The 22224-nt window shown below is 37.5% G+C and overlaps 1 protein-coding gene across 1 annotated transcript; it reads right to left on the reverse strand.

The window, feature by feature from the left end:
* Positions 1-1416: 1416 nt before the first annotated feature.
* TUBB6 (tubulin beta 6 class V) lies at positions 1417-20463 on the reverse strand. Its single transcript, XM_074274767.1, has 4 exons — positions 20127-20463; positions 19090-19198; positions 17726-17836; positions 1417-2546 (listed from the first exon to the last, which is right to left on the reverse strand). Exons 1-4 carry the CDS (start codon positions 20181-20183, stop codon positions 1483-1485), a joined length of 1341 nt encoding a protein of 446 aa, XP_074130868.1. The 5' UTR covers positions 20184-20463; the 3' UTR covers positions 1417-1482.
* Between the last annotated feature and the right edge of the window lie 1761 nt (positions 20464-22224).

Genomic DNA, 22224 nt, shown 5'->3' on the forward strand with positions numbered 1-22224 from the left:
CTACAGATTTTTTATAAAATGGTCAGAACTGTAAAATTCTAAGGCCTTCTATTAGAATGACTGTCAGGAGTATTTCAAAGTGCTTATAAAAAGCTGTATGTGAAACAATTTACCATATCAATTGATAAATCCAACAAATTATCACTTTTTATGTATTTTCAATTAAACTTGTTTATTTTTTAAAAAATTAATTTTCTTTCCATGTCCTTAGTATTCAATACCTTTGAAAATTTGTCCAAAAAAAAAAAAAAATGAACAACTTATCACAGTGTTGTTCCTCCCTCCCCCCCAACCTTTTGAGATCATAGGAAGTGACCTTCTGTGGAATCCCTGGCAAGGCATTTGGGCTTGACAGTAAATCTGAAGTAAAGAAGTATTTATAGTATAACTACTTGCCCAAGAAATGTCTGAGAGGTCTTGTGGACGCTTGGAGTTCCACAAACCAGCGTGAAAACCACTGGTCTAGTAAATACAGCAGGAAAAACAGTTTGAAATCCTGAAATTTATTTTCAATTCTTCATTACACAGTTTCTTTGAACCTCATTTTTATTGCTTGTGAAACAAGTGCATATAGCAGAAAGTGTAATGGATTTTTAAAAGAACCTGGGTTTGAACTATGATTTTCTATTTATTGTTTGAGCTTCAGATTTCCTCTATAAAATGAGGGAGTTGAACTAAATAATGTAGATCCCTTCTAACTGTTAAAGACCAGATTAAGGGTTTGCAAACTATTGTTTGCAGGCTAAATTCAACTTGCCACTTGTTTTTGTACATCTTAAAATACAATAAAATTTGATTTAAAATGTAGAAAACAGTCTTAGCTCTTGGACTGTGGCTTACCAATCTCTGGATTAGATCTCTTAAGTGTATTTTAGTTCTTAAATTCTATGATTACTTTTATGTTATCAATTATGTTTTAAGGAAATAATCATTTTCCTGTTATGTAATGTAATATTTCTTTGTATTTATCTTAAAACTACTGTCAAGCTTTGCTGAAACATGGAAGTTACCAAAAATAGCACCAAGATTCTCTGTTGGTTTTCCCTTTCAGCTTATTTCTTCAGTGACTGAGACTAGCATTTGCACAACCCCAAAGAAAAACGGAAGTACAATTACACACTCTATGAGTTACTATAGTTGTCATAAAAAAACTTATAACTATTAATATAATAATTTTTTTCTTCTCTAAATTTTAATTTGTATTTGGTATTCTTCTTTCCCCAAAACAAAAACAGATATAATAATGTTCCTCTTTTATTATGAATAGATTTTCTTAAGATTTATATTGTATATTAAGTATAATATAATAATGTGAAGCCCATTTTTTCCACAAAATGATAAAAAGAAAAGAAATATTTTTCCAATTACCTTTTATGTCAATTATCTGTCATGGTCAAAAGACTAAATTGAAGACAGTTTATACATTTAAAGGGATTTTATTAAGCTTTCATTTTTATTTTAATGTGATAGACAATTTTTTCTTTATTCATTGATTTCTTCCTCATCATCTTCAAAAGTTTCCTCTCCGTCATTGGCTGTAGCTTCTTGATACTGCTGGTATTCTGACACCAGATCATTCATATTACTTTCTGCTTCTGTAAACTCCATTTCATCCATTCCCTCTCCTGTAAACCAGTGAAGGAAAGCCTTCCGGCGGAACATGGCAGAGAATTGCTCAGAGATACGTTTAAAGAGCTCCTGAATTGCAGTGCTGTTGCCAATAAATGTGGAGGCCATCTTAAGACCACGAGGAGGGATGTCACATACAGCTACCTTGACATTATTAGGGATCCACTCCACAAAATAGCTGCTATTCTTGTTCTGGATGGCCAACATCTGTTCGTCCACTTCCTTCATGGACATTGGGCCTCGGAAGACAGTGGCAACGGTGAGATACCGTCCATGTCTTGGATCACAAGCAGCCATCATATTCTTAGCATCAAACATCTGCTGAGTGAGTTCTGGCACTGTGAGGGCTCGGTACTGCTGGCTGCCTCTAGCTGTTAAAGGAGCGAAGCCTGGCATGAAGAAATGGAGGCGTGGAAAAGGGACCATGTTCACTGCCAATTTGCGGAGATCGGCGTTGAGCTGCCCTGGGAAGCGCAATGAGGTGGTCACTCCACTCATGGTTGCAGACACCAGGTGGTTAAGGTCTCCATAAGTTGGGGTGGTAAGCTTCAGGGTACGGAAGCAGATATCATACAAAGCCTCATTGTCAATGCAGTAAGTTTCATCTGTGTTTTCAACCAGCTGGTGGACTGACAGAGTAGCATTATAAGGCTCCACCACAGTATCAGACACTTTGGGTGAAGGCATGACACTAAAGGTATTCATGATTCTATCTGGATATTCCTCTCGGATTTTGCTAATGAGCAATGTTCCCATACCAGATCCTGTTCCTCCTCCCAGGGAGTGAGTGAGCTGAAATCCTTGCAAACAGTCACAGTGTTCACATTCTTTCCTCACCACATCAAGCACTGAATCAACTAGCTCTGCTCCTTCAGTGTAATGTCCCTTTGCCCAGTTGTTTCCTGCACCAGTTTGTCCTGCAGTAAAAAAAAAGAAAAATGCATGTGATGTGAGGAGGCCTAATAATAATAATAATAATAGTATAATAAAATTATTCAACTCTTTGCCTGTAGCCTGAGTTACAAAATTTAAAAACTTGTACACAGATTCAACTCTCAAGGTATGTACTCAAGATATGTGGTATTCTGCCAGACATTGACAATTATCAAAGAAGTTTATCCTATGTTACCCTCACAGAGCTTCCTGTTGAATTTGAGAAACAAGTTTAACAAATGAAATGAATTTACAATTATTGTATTTCCTCTGAAGCATTCAAGGATCTGGAAAAACTCTTTTTTGATTGTTTTTTGACTGATGATGTGAATTTACCTTTTTCAAATGAGTCTTGATATGTTTATTCCTAAAAAAGTTTCCTGTGAAGCAAATTTCTGTCATATCCTGTTTCCTTGTGACTTTTATTTTGATCTTGGAGAAAGAAGTATTTCACTATAAAAAATTTTTTTTGTACTGATATTTCAAAGAAACTTCTGTTCAAATTTCTGTTGGACTGTGACCATTCTAGTTTTAGTAGTTATTTGTTTCTGTCACCAAAAAATTGATTTCCTTGTACTCAACCTCTATGATTATTAGCCTCTCTGAAACATCAGCCAGTAGGCTATCCTTAGGCCTATGCTCTTAAGTATTCCTACTTGTGAAAAATGAGCTTCACTTCAATTTGTGCTTCCCTGGCACAGCATCTGAGAACTCAAGACATTTCACTGCTGTGACAAGGCATCACAACTAGGACTTTAGTAGAGAACTGATCTAAAAATGTAATAAATTTGCATTTAAGAATAAAGCAAATCTTTAAAAAAAAAAAAAAAAAAGCCCACCACCATACATTTGAATTAATTTTTAAACTTAGTAACTTTTTTTTTTTTCTTTTTCCCTGAGGCTGGGGTTAAGTGACTTGCCCAGGGTCACACAGTTAGGAAGTGTTAAGTGTGTGAGACAGATCCGAACTCGGGTCCTCCTGAATTCAAGGCTGGTGCTTTATCCACTTCGACACCTAGCTGTCCCAACTTAGTAACTTTTTAACAATTACATGTTTTCATGGCTCTTTTCAACAATGAGATGATTCAAGCCAATTCCAATAGACTTGTGATGGAGAGAGCCATCTGCATCCAGAAAGAGAACTATGGGGACTGAATGTGTATCAACAACATAGTATTTTCACCTTTTTAATTGTTTATTTGTTTTTTTGTTTTTTATCTTTTTTCCTTTTTGATCTGATTTTTCTTGTGTAGAAAGATAATTGTGAAAATATGTATAGAAGAATTACACATGTTTAAGATATATTGAGAGAAAGGTTTTACAAAGATGAATGTTGAAAATTATACATATATTTTTGTTAGGTTCTTACTAGGTGCTAAGTCGGTACTTAACAATTCTTTAGTTCTGGCCTTTACAGGGAGCTTTACCCCTTTGAACTTCTGGGGAGGAGTAGTTAATTCTTTGACTGATTTGTACCACCCCTTTTCATTCCCATAGTGGAAACAGTCACAGAAAGCACAAGAGCAACTATCAGAAGTATTGAGGTGTCCAACTGATAAATGGTTAAAGGATATGAACAACCAATTTTTACATAATGAAACTAAAGCCATCTATAGTCACATGAAAAAAATGCCCTAAATCACTATTGATTAGAGAAATGCAAATTAAGACACTTCTGAGGTACCACTACACACCTCTCCTACTGTCTAAAATGGCAAGAAAAGATAATGATAAATGTTGGAGGGGATGTGGGAAAACTGGGACACTGATACATTGTTGGTGGAGTTATGAAATGATCCAACCATTTTGTAGAACAATCTGGAACTATGCCCAAAGGGATATAAAATTGTGCATACTTTTTTGATTCAGCAGTGTTTCTACTGAGTCTTGTTAAGTACCGACTTAGCACCTAGTAAGAACCTAACATATTTTAAAAATAAAATGCTTTAAAATTTACATATTTTAAATTAACAAAATGTATATACTAACATTTTTTTTTTCTCTCCTACTTCTTTCTTACTGGGAAAAAAATATCATCATCCAAAACATTTTCTTGTATCATCTCATTCTCCATATTTAGTCCATCACTTCTGTTAGGAGGTGGGTGGGCAGAATTCTTTATCTTCCAGAATCATGTTTGATCTTTGCATTGATCAGTGTCTTTCAGAGTTATTGACTTTAAATTAATTTTCTAAAAAGAATACTAATATGTAGGTAAAATGTTAACATAAAGTTGTTATTTTTAGCCTGAAGTTCTTACAGCTTAGCTAAGTAGAGCATACTCTATTGAAAAGTCTCTGTAACAACGTAACAAAATTTCAGCTACAAGATCCTTATGATTCTTAGGATACAGCAGCAAAACAAAAACATTTTCTTTAAAATCATCTCTACATATAAAACTTCACTTTCTAATATTGAACCATTTGACAGCACCAAGGATTTTGATGGTCAGAATTTTTTTTTTTTCTTTCTTTTTTTTTTTTTTTTTTTGAGTCTTGAGTAGCTGTGGCTGCAGCATTCACAGAAGGAGTTACATCTCTATGGATGTTGCTTTTCAGGATGATGGTTACATGAATCCCTTACCTTCTTAACCTTTTTCCTATCATGTTCTATTCACATTCTACTGAGTTCATTACAAGTCATCAAATCAGTATTAAGCACCTTCTATATGCCAGATATTCTCAGGCACTGTAGATTTATAATATAAATAATCTCAACAGGTCCTTTTTGCAGCAAGACAATCCTTAATACTTCCTTAATTGATTCACTATCTCACTGTAGCAGACATTCCAAAACTATCCTTAAACCTACTATGGCACCCCCTCCCCCAACCTCCTTATACTTCACTAAAAAAAAATTAGTCATTGAGAACTTCCTCTTTTCCCCTCTTAATCTTATATTACTTTGATGTCTTTCCCATTATCTCATGAAAAAGTGGTCCTTTCAAAGGCAAATTCATATGCATTCACCCTTGATCTTACTTCATCTCTTCTTCAACATGTCCCACACCATCTTCATTTTCTATCTAATTTTCAATTTCTTCCTATTAACTAATTGCTTTGCTCATTCCTACAAACATGTACATATCTCTCCCATCCTTAAAAAAAATCCAGACCTTAATTTTTCTGATGATCCTTATTAGTTATACTATTTCTCTTCCATTTTATTGCTAAACTGAGAAAGCCATCTCTACTTAGTGCCTCCACTTTTTCTGCTATTCATTCTAAACCTTCTTCAGTCTGTCTTCTGACTTCATTCAACTGAAATTGTCTCTAAACTTACTAAAGATCTTTTAACTGCCAACTATCAGTCCTTTTTTTTCCAGTCCTTATACTTGAGTTCAGCCTCTGACATTTTTTTTAAATAACAGATTTTTATTTTCAAGATATATGCAGTTAGCTTTCAACATTCACCCTTGCAAAACCTTTTATTCCAAATTTTTTCTTTACTTCCCCCTACCTCCTTCCCTAGATAGCAAGTGAGCCAATATATGTTAAATATATACAATTCTTCTAAACATATTTCCACATTTATCATGCTGCAAAAGAAAAATCAGATCAAAAAAGAAAAAAAATGAGATGGAAAACTAAAAGCAAGAAAACAACAAAAAAAGGTGAAAATACTATGCTGTGATCCACATTCAGTTCCCACATCCTCTTTTTAGATGCAGTTGGCTCTCTCTATCATAAGTCTATTGGAATTGGCCTGAATCACCTCATTGCTGAAAAGAGCCATATTTGACATTGTTAATCACCTTCTTGATATTCTTTTCTTTAGGTTTTCAAGATACTGCTGTCTCCTGGTTCTTCTCTTTCCTGTCTGATCAGTCTCCTTTATTAACCATGATTATTACCCAAGATTCAATTCTGGGTCTTTTCCCTTTTTCTCCTACAATTTCATTTGATTATTTCATTAGCACTCATGAGTTCAATTATCATCTCTATGTAGATAATTTACAAAACTATATACCCAGCCCTAATTTGTCTCCTGAGCTCCAGTCTGACATTACCCGTAACTGCCTTTTGAACATCTCAAACTGGGATGTCAAAACTTTTTTTTAAAATTAATTTCATAATTATAAAATTTTTTGACAGTACATATGGATGAGTAATTTTTTAAAAATAAGATTATCCGTTGTATTCATTTTTCCAAATTTTCCCCTCCCTCCCTCTACTCCCTCCCTTAGATGACAGGCAATCCCATATATTTTACATGTGTTACAATATAACCTAGATACAATATATGTGTGTAAATCTACTTTTCTTGTTGCATGTTAAGAATTGGATTCCGAAGGTATAGGTAACCTGGGTAGATAGACAGTAGTGCAAACAGTTTACATTCAATTACCAGTGTTCCTTCTCTGGGTGTAGCTGTTTCTGTCCATCATTGATCAGCTGGAAGTGAGTTGGATCTTCTTTATGTTGAAGATATCCACTTCCATCAGAATACATCTTCATACAACATTGTTGTTGAAGTGTATAGTGATCTTCTGGTTCTGCTCATTTCACTCAGCATCAGTTCATGTAAGTCTCTCCAAACCTCTCTGTATTCATCCTACTGGTCATTTCTTACAGAGCAATAGTATTCCATAACCTTCATATACCATAATTTATCCAACCATTCTCCAATTGATGGACATCCATTCGTTTTCCAGTTTCTAGCCACTACGAAAAGAGCTGCCACAAATATTTTGGCACATACAGAGATCCCTTTCCCTTCTTTAGTATTTCTTTGGGATATAAGCCCAATAGTAGCGCTGCTGGATCAAAGGGTATGCACAGTTTGATAACTTTTTAGGCATAGTTCCAGATTGCTCTCCAGAATGGCTGGATTCTTTCACAACTCCACCAACAATGCATTAGTGTCCCAGTTTTCCCACATCCCCTCCAACATTCTGCATTATGTTTCCCTGTCATCTTAACCAATCTGACAGGTGTGTAGTGGTATCTCAGAGTTGTCTTAATTTTACATTTCTCTGATCAGTAGTGATTTGGAACACTCTTTCATATGAGTGGAAATAGTTTCAATTTCATCATCTGAAAAATGTCTGTTCATATCCTTTGACCATTTATCAATTGGAGAATGGTTTGATTTCTTATAAATTAGGGTCAGTTCTCTATATAATTTGGAATTGAGACCTTTATCAGAACCTTTAACTGTAAAAATGTTTTCCCAATTTATTACTTCCCTTCTAATCTTGTTTGCATTAGTTTTGTTTGTACCAAAGATTTTTAATTTGATGTAATCAAAATCTACTTTGTGATCAATAATGATCTCTAGTTCTTCTCTGGTCATAAATTCCTTCCTCCTCCACAGGTCTGAGAGGTAGACTATCCTCTGTTCCTCTAATCTATTTATGGTCTCATTGTTTATGCCTAAATCATGGACCCATTTTGATCTTATCTTGGTATATGGTGTTAATTAAGTGTGGGTCCATATCTAATTTCTGCCATACTAATTTCCAGTTTTCCCAACAGTTTTTTTCAAATAATGAATTCTTATGGGATGTCAAAACTTAACATGTTCAACACAAAATCCATTTTCTTCTTTCCCACACCTCCCATATTCTGAACTTCCCTATTACTGTTGAGAGTACCATCCTTACACCACCCAAACCTTTCATGTCATCCTCAACTCTTGTTTGTACTCCACATGTGCAATCTGTTACCAGATCTTGTCATTTCTACCTTCACATCTCTCATGTGTATCCTCATTTTCACTATTCACACAGTTACCATCCTAGTGCAGATCCTTATCACTTCATACCTGGAATATTACAATAGTGTTCTGCTGGGTCTGCCTACTATAAATTTCTTCCACACATCAATCTGTAAATTTCCTAAATATAGGCTTGGCTTTGGCACACTGCCTCTCCAATATAAAATCCTCTGTTTAGTATTTAAAGTCTATCACTTTCCCCTTTTTACTTTTTCTGACATTTTGCTTCCCTTAACATACTTTATAATACAGCAACATGGGCCTTCTTGCATGTGACACTCCATCTCCTGATTCTGTAACTTTTCCCATGCTTGGAATTTTCTCCCAAGTATCTATTCCTTCAAGACTCACCCTATCTTCATGCCATGACTTCCCATTGCTAGTGCCTTCCCTTTAAGTTTCCTTCTCATTTAATATATATCTTATATGTATAATTGTTTGCATGTGTATCTCCCATTATACATTTGTATGTATAATCTTTTTGAGGGCAAGGACTATACTTTTTGCCTTTCTTTGTATCCCTAGTATATTTATTATGCACTTAGTAAATACTTGTTGATTAGGCTCAATACTCTTAAGGAGGTATTGGCAGTAAACACAGAGACATGTATGTGGAGATATATATTTGGATATGGAACTATGATTTACACGATGTAGGAGTATCCTCTACCAAGGTAAGTTATTGCAACTTGTGGTTTTAATTAAGTCAAGAAGAAGTGACACATTTTGTGACTTTTGTGACCAGGTTAAAATGTAAATGGAAACTTTTAAAAATAAATTTAAAATACCACATAAATAATATTAACTTGTGGTTTTCTACATCTGCATGTAATATTTCTTTCTGAATTTGAGAAATTAAATGACTTGCCAAGAGGTCACACAGTCATGTGTCAGAGGCAGAATTCAAATCCTTGTCTTCTTGGTTTCAAAGATTGCTTTCTTTTCATTATTCCCTGATGCTTCATGTGGATATATTTTCCTAGCAGTATTATTTGTATCAGCAAAAAACTAGAAACAAACTAATGGATAGGCTAAATTATGGTATGTGAATATAATAGAAAATACATTATAAGCAACAAATGTGAATTCATGGGATATGAATTGATATTATATAAAGGAAGAATAGTCAACAGTATAAACACTGATTACTATCATGTAATTAAAGGCAACAATAACAACTATCTCATCTCATTTTGGATACTATATTGATACCACTTTAGCTTTTTTGATAATGTCAATACATTTACAGAGTGCTTATTTATGTGCCACATACTGTGTAAAGTGCTTTACAAATATTTCATTTGATCCACAAAGCAATTCTGGGAGGGAGTTGCCATTATTGTCCCCATTTTATAGATGAGGAAACTGAGACAGAGGCTCAATGACCTGCCCAACTACTAAGTATCTGAGATCAAATTTGAATTCAGGTATTCCTGACTCTAGGCCCAGTGCCTTATCCTACTATACCACCTAGCTGTCTCATTCTACTATTTTCTTGCACTGAACTTTAAGACCACTAAAACCCACAAAAAAGAGAAACCTCATTTATTCCCAGAACATCTCTCATTGGCAGCTTTCAAATACTTTAAGATATTGACTGGAAGAAACTATTCTCTACCTACAAATGATAGGCTAAGTGATAACAAAATTCTACAACTTCCAAAATCATACTGAGTCATGGCAAAGGAAGGTACACATCCCTTAATTTTGACTTTTGGCTAGCAGACCTTCCCACAGATGAAGAGAGAAAATATGAAGCCAAACCATAAAGCTAGGAAAGTTGGGGTAAGAAGAGGAAGACTTTTTTTTAAAAAGGAAAGAGTTAAGAATTCTCAAGCTTTTCAGTTCTCAGATACAGATTCTGCCCTGAAATAATCCAAATATGATTTTATTTGTATAATGCCTGCCATATCAAAGGTAGGTTCACTTGATGTTATCTAGGCAACGGCTTCCACTGATTTAATCATTATTCATTTTTATTGGTTTGAAACCAGCTACCTAAAAGGTCAAGCTGCTTTGTCTGGGTTTCACCAATTATGACAATTCATGATTCACAAACTGAGGTGATTAAAAAATTAAAAACCAAATTGGTGATAGTGATAAATATGAAAAAAATAAAAGCAAGAAAACATTTTCTATACATTAAGAAAATGGTAGAAGGGTACAAAAAAGGGGCAATTTTGTTGTTACTTTGCTTTAAGACTATATAATAATCTTTAAAAAAAAAACAACAACACTGTTTTTCTATGAGTCCATGAGCTAAGACTTAATAGTTTAATATGGACCCTAACCTGACATTCCTTACTGTATATTAATTAAGTCCATTTCTTAATATGTTCTTCCTATTTTGTGTATATTAAAATATTTGTATTTCGTGAGTAGGTACAAAATTTTAAAAATCATGAAGTTATGCATATATATATACATATATGTACATATATGTATATATACATATATACATATGTATCTGATGAGTAGGAACAAAATAAAAAATCATGAAGCTATACATATGTGTGTGTGTGTGTGTGTGTGTGTGTGTGTGTGTGTGTGTATACACACACACATCAAATCTCTTTGGTATACCAGTATACTACTGGTCAGACAAGTCAGTATCACAATTCTAGAACCAGAATGGCTTCTAGAGGCCATAGAGTCCAGCCTTTTCATTTTATAAATAAGAAAACTGATCTAGAGATAGTGACTTAAGTGGGATTTGAACTCAGGTCTTCCTGATTCCAGGTCTCTAGAAATGGGGGCCACTAAACCACATATAGCTCAATGTATATAGAGTGACAGACTTGGAGTTAGGAAGGCTCCTTTTCCTGAGTTCAAATCTGGTCTCAAAACACTAGCCATGTGATCCTGTACTAATCATTTAATTCTGTCTCAGTTTCCTAATTTGTAAAATGGACTGCAGAAGGAAATGACAAATCTCCCCAGTATCTTTGCCAAGAGACCCCCAAATGGGATCACAAAGAGTTGGATGTGACTGAAAAAAAAAAGACTACAAATTTCATTTATATAGAGCAGGTACATAGTACATGAATAGAGCACTGGGTTTGGAGTTAAGAAAACCTGAGTTCAAATCCAGCCTCAGACATTTATTAGCTGTGTGTTTCTGGGCAAGTAACTTAACCCTGTTTGCCTCAGTCTTGTTATTTGTAAAATGAGTTGGAGAAGGAAATAGCAAACCACTCTAGTATCTTTGCCAAGAAAACCTCAAATAGGGTCAGAGTCAGACGTGATTGAAAATAACAACAAAATACATATATGAAGATCCCTGCAGGTTACATACTATATTATTTATTTGATAACTATTCCTCAATTATTTTTTACTCTAGTTTGAGCCTGCCCGAGTGTTTGATACCTCTGCATTATCCCAGTCCTCCTCTATAGTTCTTTCTCTTCCCACTAAATTATAAGCTTCTTGATATTTGAGACAGCCAGATTCTCTCCCAGCATTTAGTCTAGTACTGGTCATATCATGGGTGCCTATCAACTGCTTGCTGAATGAAAGTTTAAATTTTTTATTATTTCTGAAAACTGGAGAAATTGGTACGGGGGAAAAACAAACACTTCAACTATCAAATTCTTTTCCTGACTGATAAAAACAACAACAAAAAGCATTTAAGCCACTAATGATTTGTTTCTAGGGATGCAACAGATTTCTTTCTGGTATATGCTACACTTGGTATCTATACCTGTTGACAAGAACTCTAGGGATATTCAGTCATTTATCCAGCTTGGGAGTAAATTCTATTTTTCCTTCCAGTTGCTCTTGGCCCAGATTTCCTCTGGTGAAATAGGCACAATGACTATTTTACACAAGAGCACCTGATATTTATCAAGAAAGGTTCAGATCAGGCCAAAGCAGACCCATAAACCCATGCTTCCACTCTTCTCATGGGGAATCAGAGCATGCTATAATTGCTGACCATTTCAATTGTTTCAAGTGAGCCATTTCCTTGTTCCGTTTTCCCCTGACTGTAAGCACAGTCTAGGATATGATTGTTCCCTTCACAGGATACAGAAATCACTGTACTTCCTGCACAGCTGTGGAACAGCATAAATAACAGCTATCATTATTTCTTCTTCTTCTTCTTTCTCCCTTTTTGTCTCTGTCTTTCCCAAACTCTCCTCTCTCTGTCTGTCTTCTTTCTTGCTTTCTATTTTTCCTCCCTCACTTTCATCTCTGTCTCTTTTTCTTTCCTCCTCCTTTTCCTCGTATTCCTTTGTTAAGGTAGCTAGCCATACATGGCAAGCAGATAACAAAGTTAAGACTTTGTACAGGCCACATCCCAGCTCCTAGTTCTATTGAATCTACAAGACTCAGAAAATCAGTTATGCTTCCCCTTTGATCAATGAATAAAGATTAGGTCTTCTTACAAGAAAGATAACATTACTATAGGTACTTTTTAAAAAGTGGGCATGCATTCCTCAATTAAAATAACAAAAAGGTGAGTATGAAACATACAGCTTATTTTAGAGAAACATAAAACAAGAATAAATCAAGTAAGAAGTTGCTTCTTCAGTGAACTAAGAGAGCTGACTCCAAATAACTGTTCCCTTTTCCTGAGTTTATACCATTTGCTATGGTGCCTAAATATTTATAGTAGATTGATTAGTCCTGAAGCTTTCTCTCTGTGTTCTTGGAAAAAGAAGGAAGCTAGAGACTTCTGAATATTTTGCAACAGTTTCATAGCAACTGAAGCTTCTAGTTAAATATTTGGGGGTTATGAAATGAACATCACCAATAATAATGTGTTGTGACATTTCAGTCAGTGACTCCTGACTGTAGAAAGTGAGTCTATAATTTACCAAGCTTTAGTCAAGCCTCAACAGATACCCCTGAGCTGTCTTTCCCTGACAAAGGGCACACCCTTTGATTTATGTCCTGTTCAAACCTCTCTGAAGTTACCACTGCACTGCGTAAGTTTTCTAACACCGGGGTTTGCCAAGTTGGAAACTGGAGAAAAAGTTACAAAAGGGGAAAAATAAATTTATCTTTTAGCTACTCTTTTTTCTATAATATGCATATGACCCATTTGACTCATTGAGATATCTTCCCACAGATTGCCTTCATGCTATAACCTAAGTAGAAATCAAATGGTTTGAGTTGCTAGTCAGAAAAATGGGATTTAATTCATTTTTCCTACCAAAATACTGCATTCCTGTTCCTTTATTAAGCCTTATTGTTTACCAATGTTTCCCAATTCAGGGGAAGGCTTTTACAAAATATACTTTATAACAACTTAAAACAAATCAAATCAACTTTACATATTATTGATTTGTATCCATTCTGTTGGAAGTCACAGATGAGTGGGAGGCAAGAGTAAGGAGCTTCCACCAAACTAATTACCTGTTCTTAGTGACCACTAAATAGAAATATCTCTTCTATTCTAAATCAGGGGTTCTTAACCTAGGGTCCATTGATCCCTATAGACTTCAGGAGGTCTGTGAATTTATATGGGAAAAAATTAGATTTTTATTTTCATTAACCTCAAACTTAAATTCAGCATTCCCTTCAATTATTTATTTATTTTTTAAAACCTCACCATTATCTGGGAAAAGGTCCATACATTTCACTAGACTGCCTAAGTTGTTCATGACACATACACAAAAAAGATTAAAAGTCCCTGGTTTAAAGCAGCTGATATCAATACTTCAGCTATTCAAATAGCCATTAAATCACAGGTTTTCACTGGGAATCCCTGACCCTTCAGTTCCAATTCAAACACATATGTATTGCTCATTTCTTTTCATTCTAGTTCTTTACACTGGAGACCATCTAAATGCCAGCTATTTTTTTTTATTACTATCCCTTTGATCTACCATAATTATTTATTCCCTTAGGCCTCCATTTACTCAACTGTAAAGTGACTTGAATGAGTATGACAGCTGGACCACTTGCTAGTTATATGACTTGATGCAAATTATTTCACCTTGCTCTGTTTCGCTCAATCAGTAAATATTTATTAAGTGCCTTCTGTGCCTCAGGTACTCTGCTAAATGCTGGGGATACAAAAAGGCAAAAAAAAAATAATCCTTGTTTTTCCTCATCTTAAAAATGAGAAAAAGTATGCATGTTCTGCTTACTAAATGGGGTTATTGCAAGGAACAAAGGTGTTTCTCATGGTAACATGCTTCAAAAACTGAAAAAGAGCTAAATAAATGTAAGGTAGTCATTCTCAGAAAGACTACATAGTTTAGTGAAAAAAGATTGGATTTGATTCTTGCCTTTGATAGTTATTATAGAAGAGACCATTGACAAGTCACTTCATAAGATCATAGATGTAGAGCTAAAAAGGTCTTCAAAAGCCATTTAGTACATTCCCCTAACTTTACAGATGAAGAAACAGGTCCAGAAATGTAAAGAAGAAATCTGTTCAATCACACATTTGTTGTTGTTTGTCCTTCATTCTCGAAGAGGACCATGACATCAGGGAGGTAATGCCATGACATGTAAGTGAATTGAACTTAAGTTAGGAAGGGCATATCACTCAGAGTCATCTGAGTCCAGTGGGCAGATAGAGATCAGGATAACGAGACATAGCCTTGGATGCAATGGGAGAATTTGGCCTTAAAAAGGCTTAAAAAGCTAAGGTCTTCAATAGATCTATTGGATTGAAGCCATATCCATTCAGTGATTAAGGTTCCATAGAAATTGAGGCAAAGACTTTTCAAAAATCTAAATAAATAAATTTGGAAGGATAAAACCCTCAGGATTCAAGCCAAAACAGAAATAATTTCTATTTACAAACCACTCTCACCCAATCAGGACCCAAACAATGATGAGTTAGGGCATAACCTGGAAACTATACAAATAGTAAGTGGCAAAAGCCAGGAAGGATGCCCATTTCTTCTAACAACGTATTTGAGACTTAGTTTCCTTATCTGAAAAATGAAGATAATAATACCTGTAGTCCTTAGTTCATATGAGATAAGGTATGTAATAAGATGCTTTGCAGACTTATGCTACAGAAAAGTGTCAGTGATTATTGTTCTCCTACATGCCTTAGAGAATCAAAAGGCAGAAGCTCATATGATCTAGAGGAAACCAAGATGAGTTCACAAAATCTCCCTCCCAGAGAAGGAGATTTGAGCACAGTTTTGTTTTTTGTTTTTGTTTTCCCAGCAAAAGGCTATTATTGACATTGTTAAGCTGATATTCAGCTACTAAATGAGCTTATAGATTTATAAATGTTATAGTAAGAAGGGCCCTTAGAAATCATCTAGTTCATTTCTTTAATTTTATGGTCAAGAAAAGTAAAGCACAGATAGAGAGAGTCATTTGGTACTGGTCACATTAATAATACCTGAATAGCAGATATCTTTCTAATACTCTTTTCCCTGGGTATGAGTCAGATTTGAAATTGTAGTTGGATACAATAGATATTTTTCATTCTATAAAACTGATATCTCCTTAAGGTAGTGGGAATTTTGCTGCTATTTAAAAGAAACTAAAACCCAAACTTCATTGGTTCTCCCTAAGAGAGAATTCCCCTTGGACTTGGGCCATTTCTTCTGCATATTTCCTGTAAGTATACTGTGACTAGTCTTATTTATCAATATTTTCTCAGTGAGGGGAGAAAATGAAGGATGGACATCTTTATGATCTCTGTGTTGTCATAAAGATAGTGGGAGGTCCCTAAAAATAGACCTACAAGTTTAGAGGCAAGGTTCAGTGAAAGTTCAGCTTGGTAACATCTCTTTTACAAAGAGAAGAGCTTTGGGGATTTTGGCTATTTTCCTAAATAACTGTAGAAACCGAAGTCAAACTCAGACATGAGCCCTACCCAAATCACTCCCTCTTTTGGCCAACTATGTCTTTCCAGGACTTATTGCAGTGGTCCTGGAGCTGGGATAGTTGGGCACATGACTTTGTTAGACCCATCAGTTACTCATTGCCCACATTTCATATAGATCCTGCTCTACATTTGAGCCATTATCTCTGGGGATAGTGGAATGATTATTGGTATTGGACCCAGAAACTCTTGATTCAAGTCTCATATACATACATATATACATAAAATTATATGTCTATAACAATTGTATGACCTTCAGCAAATTAGTTTTTTCACTTTCCTCATTTATAAAGTGATGGAGGTCAGAAAATATGAGCCAAGTATAGTTCTATAGGCTGGGATACCTGCTTTCCTAATATCATCAGCTTATTTACTACTTAAGAGAGAGGAAAGCCAGACAAGCCAAGAAATTTGGTCTGTGTTCTAGTTTTTGCAAAGATAACCTTGTACAACTAAGTAGCAACAGTTTACTATCTAGTCCTACAACCTTAGGAATGGTAATGCAATGGGCTGTAGCGGGGGTCTCCCTTTTTCCCATGACAGCATACCTAACCTGATGTTTAGGTATTGTAGTGTACACTCAGGATTTGGGTAGAGCAGCAATATTCAGTATGGCTCATTTTAAGTGCCACCTTGCCCCCCCCCCAACACTCCCATAGATTGGCATATTCCTTATTCACTCCATTTCCCCAACACCAATTTAATTAGTAGAGCTTCTGAAAATATTTTATCTAATTGTGGGCATATGTTTAACACTTTAACTTTTATGATCTTTAATGTAAATTCTCTTCTGCAGTAAATTTTTTGCACTTTGAATCGGTTTCTGCAACAGCCACAGAAGGTCGCTAAAATTAATGGACCACACTGATTCAAATAGAGAGATAGAACACAGGGTAGAGAAGAGATACATCCAATTCCATCTCACTAAATCTTTTTTACTCTAAGATTAGAATGCTAATTCTAATTCTAATGCTTAGAATGATCTCCCTCCTTTTCAAGTTCCTCCCCATTCTTTAAGGACTGTTCAATCCATTCCTCTGTGAAACTACGAACACAGTAGTCTGAAAGTATCTTCGCCTTCATAGAAGCTTTTTCTGTCAAGATTTGATCTTGTACTTCCTTATAATTGCTATCTATCTTTTCATGTGTATGTGTCTTATCTCCCCTATGGGACTGCAATTCCTGGAGAAGAGGTCCATATCTTAAAAGTTTTTGTATCCCTAGTGTATCCTTTGTTATACTGGCTTAGGGACTGGATTGTGGTAGGAGTTCAATAAATGCCTATGGATTCATTGGGGCAATTATGTAAGCAGCATTTGTTGAAGGAATTTATAAATGAATAAAGGAATAAATGAATGAGAAATACTTTTTTCATCAGGCATATTTTAAGAGGTATTAACAGTAGTGTACAATTTTGTTTTTATACAAGAATGTTTTCTGTTTCTGTAGAGTTTAAAGTTCATATTTACGTAGTACCTCATTTTTCCTGTTCCTCATGAGTTTGAAAGTGAGGCATATCATTCTCCTCCCAACTGCCCAGTTCCCATTTTGCAGGTGGAGAAGGAAAGACACAAAAGCTTAAAGTGATATTTATGATGGTCACCTAGTGACAAGAGAAAACTGGACAGGAACATACATACCAAAGATGAAATTGTCAGGCCGGAAGAGCTGACCAAAAGGCCCAGATCTCACACTGTCCATGGTTCCTGGTTCCAAGTCAACTAGGATGGCCCTTGGAACATACTTCTGGGCTGCAAAAGAAAGAAAACCCATCCCATCATGTTATTTTCTAAGGTTCTCTTCAAGGCAGAAACTAAATTCCCTCTTGCTAATTCCATTAAGCTTGACAGCTGCTTGGGATGTAACCTGGCAGTTGGATCTCATTTGGAGAGACTGCTATGAACCGGCTATGACTTCCTTGTTTCAAAGGAAAGTTTTCCATTTTTAGTTCCATGGAAAATAAACTTTTTTTTTTTTTTCTTTTGTAACTGATTTGGTGCTCTTTTGGTTTTTTGGCCAATTTCTCTCCTCTAAAAAAGTTCAGTCTTACTGGTGTTGGTTCCCAAAATAGGCTCTTTAAAATTCCAAATTAAAGTCATGTAGCCCTCTGCCTTCCTGCTGATTGCTTTCATTTGGATGGAGTCTTTTTGTTCCAATTGGACAACAAAGAAACTGTTTCCATCTACCCAATGAGAGGATAGCTGCTTCTGTTGTAAAATATGGACAGAAACGATTTTAACACTCCCTAGACACAAAGAGTTCAAGATAACCTAAGTTTCTGGAAAACCAATCATAACCAGTTCTTAGAGAACTGAAATCCACCAATAATCTAAAATTTTAACCTTTACCCCCCACTATTAACTTACTTCCCCATAAAGACTAATCATCATAATTTCGGCAGCAAAATTGACAGATTAGAATTTAACTGTCTTGCCCTTGGAGGCACAAGCAGAAAAACGAAATAAAAACTCAGAAGGCAGGCAGCAAGTCAAAAATCCAAATGATCCAAAGGTTTGATAACACAAACTCCTTTTGAATCAAGAGTTGCAATATATTTTCTCCTAAATGTGTAAAGGTGTTTTTTTGATTGGGGAGGGGTGCCGTGGGGTGGAGGGAGAATAGGAGAGAGGTGGTTTGAAAATGGAAGGGAAGAAAAAACTGGCATCCTAGACAGCTGAACTTTGCTGGTTGGAATTCATTTAAATTAACAGCGGATTTCCCGCCTCAGAAGGGGAGGAGGAGCAGCGGCAACTCCTATTGTAACTTTTCCGAAAACATAACTGTCTTCCGGGACCTCTTTCTTCTCCTGCGCAGAAAAGAGCGGTCTTGAAGGAGGGAAATGATGAATCCTGCCCGACTAGCGAGGCAGACGGCCAGGGAATCATGTCCTGGAGGAGAGTGCTGGCCTCTGCAGCAGGTCCAGCCTCGCAGGGTGGAGCGTTAGCTCATGGAAGGAGACAGTCCCTGACCCCTTTCCTGGCACACAACACAGGGCACAACTCACTAGATGACTCATTGTAGTAGACGTTGATTCTCTCCAGCTGCAGCGCCGAGTCACCCACGTAGCCTCCCGCTGGGTCAATCCCGTGCTCATCGCTGATCACTTCCCAAAACTTGAGGAGGGAGGAGGAAGAGCAAAGAGGAACAAAGAGGATTGGGGGAGAGGAGAGGGAGAGAAAGTAAGCACTTAGAGGGACAAGACCCTTTCCTGCCCTGCCACCCAAACATCCCTGCTCCCTCCATCCGATCCCCCTCCAGCCCCCATCCACCGGCCCCTCCTTTTCTCTTCGAATCTCAGGGAGGGACGGGTAGTAAGTATTCCTGACCCGGCCGGAGGGGAGGGCTGTGGGGGGATCCGTGGGTGGGTGGGTGGGGAAGTTGAGGAGCGGGGGGTGAGGGGGACGTAGAATAGCAGCTGTTGAATTCCTGGCGCGCCTGAGCTCAGCGCTGAGCCGCTCCCTCTCCGCATCGGGAGGGAGTGGACTGGAAAGTACGGGACTGGATGGGCCAAACCGGGATGGGGGATGGGGGACCAGGGATAAGGTGGGGCGAGGGATGTCGGGGTAGCCTGTGCCGGATTTTGGGCTCTCGGCTTCCTGCTGTTCCCTACCTTCCCTCTGCCTCCTCTATTGCCTCGAGCTTCTTTTTAGAGTTACACGCGGTTGGGCTGAGTAGGGTTTTGTGTAACTTTGGATAACAAATGGATTACATATCCATTTGGATGTGTAACTTTGGGCAGGGAGAGGACTGCGGGAAGTATAATGGGATGGGACCCCAGGAGAGGAGGAGCTGCGGAGAGGGAGTCGGGGGTGTGGGTGCACGGAGTTGCGGAAGGGGAAATGATTGATGTCGCTTTAGAGGGATCGTGCAACTAATTTATCTCTCCTGGGGCCACACTCAACAGCAATTCTTAGCACCACCCAACCCCATCTCCTACTCCTGCAGGCAACCTCTAAGAAGCGCCTCCCCTACCAACACAGACAACTTTCCACACACCGCTCCAAACCCACCCTCACTCCGGGCGCAGCCCTACAGTCCCACCTTAGTGCCAATTTGATTCCCGCACTGTCCAGCCTGAATATGGACGATCTCCCTCATCGCGGACGGCGGTACCAGATTCCGCTGGGTTCTCCGGCTCTTGGATTTGAGGGCAAACCGTTTGTGAGGAGAGGAAGATGGTATGAATGAAGATCGGGGACACTGCGGGGACTTCAGGCTCCACCACCTCGTCTTATCTGGTTCCCCCGGTTCCTCTCCCTTCTCAACAGCTGCTGTGGTTTGTGTCCCCGACTAGCCCCGACTACCCGAGCCCGAGAGGGACCAGCTCCGGACCCCGCCTCTTCCACCCCTAGCTATCTCCAACCCCTGGCCTCGCCCCTGGGGCCCAGAGGAGGTCCTGGGACCAATGGTGGCGGGCCTCAATCTTCCCGGAGACGCCCTCATTTTCCTCCTCCTCCTCTTTCTCCTCCCCCCCTCAGCTTTGTCCTACAAACCCAAATCAAGCTTTTGTGCATCAACCACAGGACAGGACTCGATCTTCGCTAGCCCACCAGGAGCTTGCAGTCCTGAAGGGGTGCTTTGCTAGAATCTCTAGGAATAAGAATAAAACCAATTACATTCTCTCTCTACCTCCCACTTTCCATGTCTGAAATAGTAAAAAAGTGCTCTAGATATGATGACCATTTCAGTTTCCTCGTCTGTAAAATAAAATGACTAGCTGGGTTACAAGGAGGCAGTATGATGCAGTATACAAGAGTGTTTGCTTTGTAGCTTCGAAGAGCTGAATTCAAATTCTGCATCAATAAAGTTGGGATAAGAATGGTATCTACCTCGGGAAGTTGCTGTTATTTTTGTTTTGAAACGCTATGTAAATATTGATTAGATAGATGGCTTTCTAAGATCCATTCCTTCTCCAAATATCTGATTCTAACTCCTGGATTTGAATCCTAGTTCATAGTCTTACTACCTGCATTGTCACATACACTCAGATCGATCAGCAGCAGCAAAGGGATTTTTTTTTTTTCCATTTGTCAATGAAATCACAACTTCAATCTCCTCGAAAAAAACTGCTGTGATCAGAACTGATCGTAGGTGGGTAGATTTTGAGCTAAAAAGCACCTTAAAGGTCGTGTGGTCTTACTCCCTCATTTTGTAAGGGAGGAAACCCAGACCCTGAAAAGTGTCCAAGTGGCAAAAGCAAGATTAAAATTCAAGTCCTCTGTTCCAAAACCAATTCGGGATCTGCTTTGCTACCCGATTGCCCCCTGATCCGCACTGGGTCCCTTGGTTCTGATTCCTATCATGCTTCTGCTCTTTCTTTCTCACTCATTCAAGCTAGGTCAACAGGTTTCAGTTTCTTTCCCGGTACCTTCTCTTTCACTTTGGATCCAGGCACACTGACATCCTTAAAGTTAATGCATATTTTGCTTTTTCGAATTCCATTGTGATTTCATAGCTTTTAGGTGTTCCGGGTGAGGAACAACCTCTACCAAAATAGATAGCACTACCTCTGCATTTTATATTCTTAAGAGTATATGGGATAATAAGGCGATAAATGATGTGCCCAAGATCATACAGCTAGGTGTTTCAGAGGTAGAAATTGAACCCAGTTTTTTTTACTCTGAGGGTAGCTTTATCCTACTTTTTTAGACATGGAAAGGGAAGGAAGAAGAAAGGAGGGGGAAAAAAGAAGGGAGAGGAAGAGAAGAAAGGAGGAGGGAGAAGGGGAGAGTGGAAGGGAAGAAGGAGCAGAATCTGGAGCATGTCTACCTTTATTCCTAATATTCTTTGCTTAGCCTTTAAGAAAGTTACTTTATCACTGAAATGGTGCAAGTAGGAGTTTGAGGGAGATATAATGCTTTCTCAGAATTGTTTATTAAAAATGCATTGGATCACAACTCACTTCCAGTTGATCAATGATGGACAGAAATAACTACACTCAGAGAAGGAACACTGGGAAGTGAATGTAAATTGTTAGCACTACTGTCTATCTACCCAGGTTACTTATGCCTTCAGAAGCTAATAATTAATGTGCAACAAGAAAATGGTATTTACACACATATATTGTATCTAGGTTATATTGTAACACATGTAAAATGTATGGGATTACCTGTCATCAGGGGGAGGGAGTGGAGGCAGG

This window comes from Sminthopsis crassicaudata, chromosome 1 (genome assembly GCF_048593235.1).
Source record: "Sminthopsis crassicaudata isolate SCR6 chromosome 1, ASM4859323v1, whole genome shotgun sequence".
Taxonomy (NCBI): Eukaryota; Metazoa; Chordata; class Mammalia; order Dasyuromorphia; family Dasyuridae; genus Sminthopsis; species Sminthopsis crassicaudata.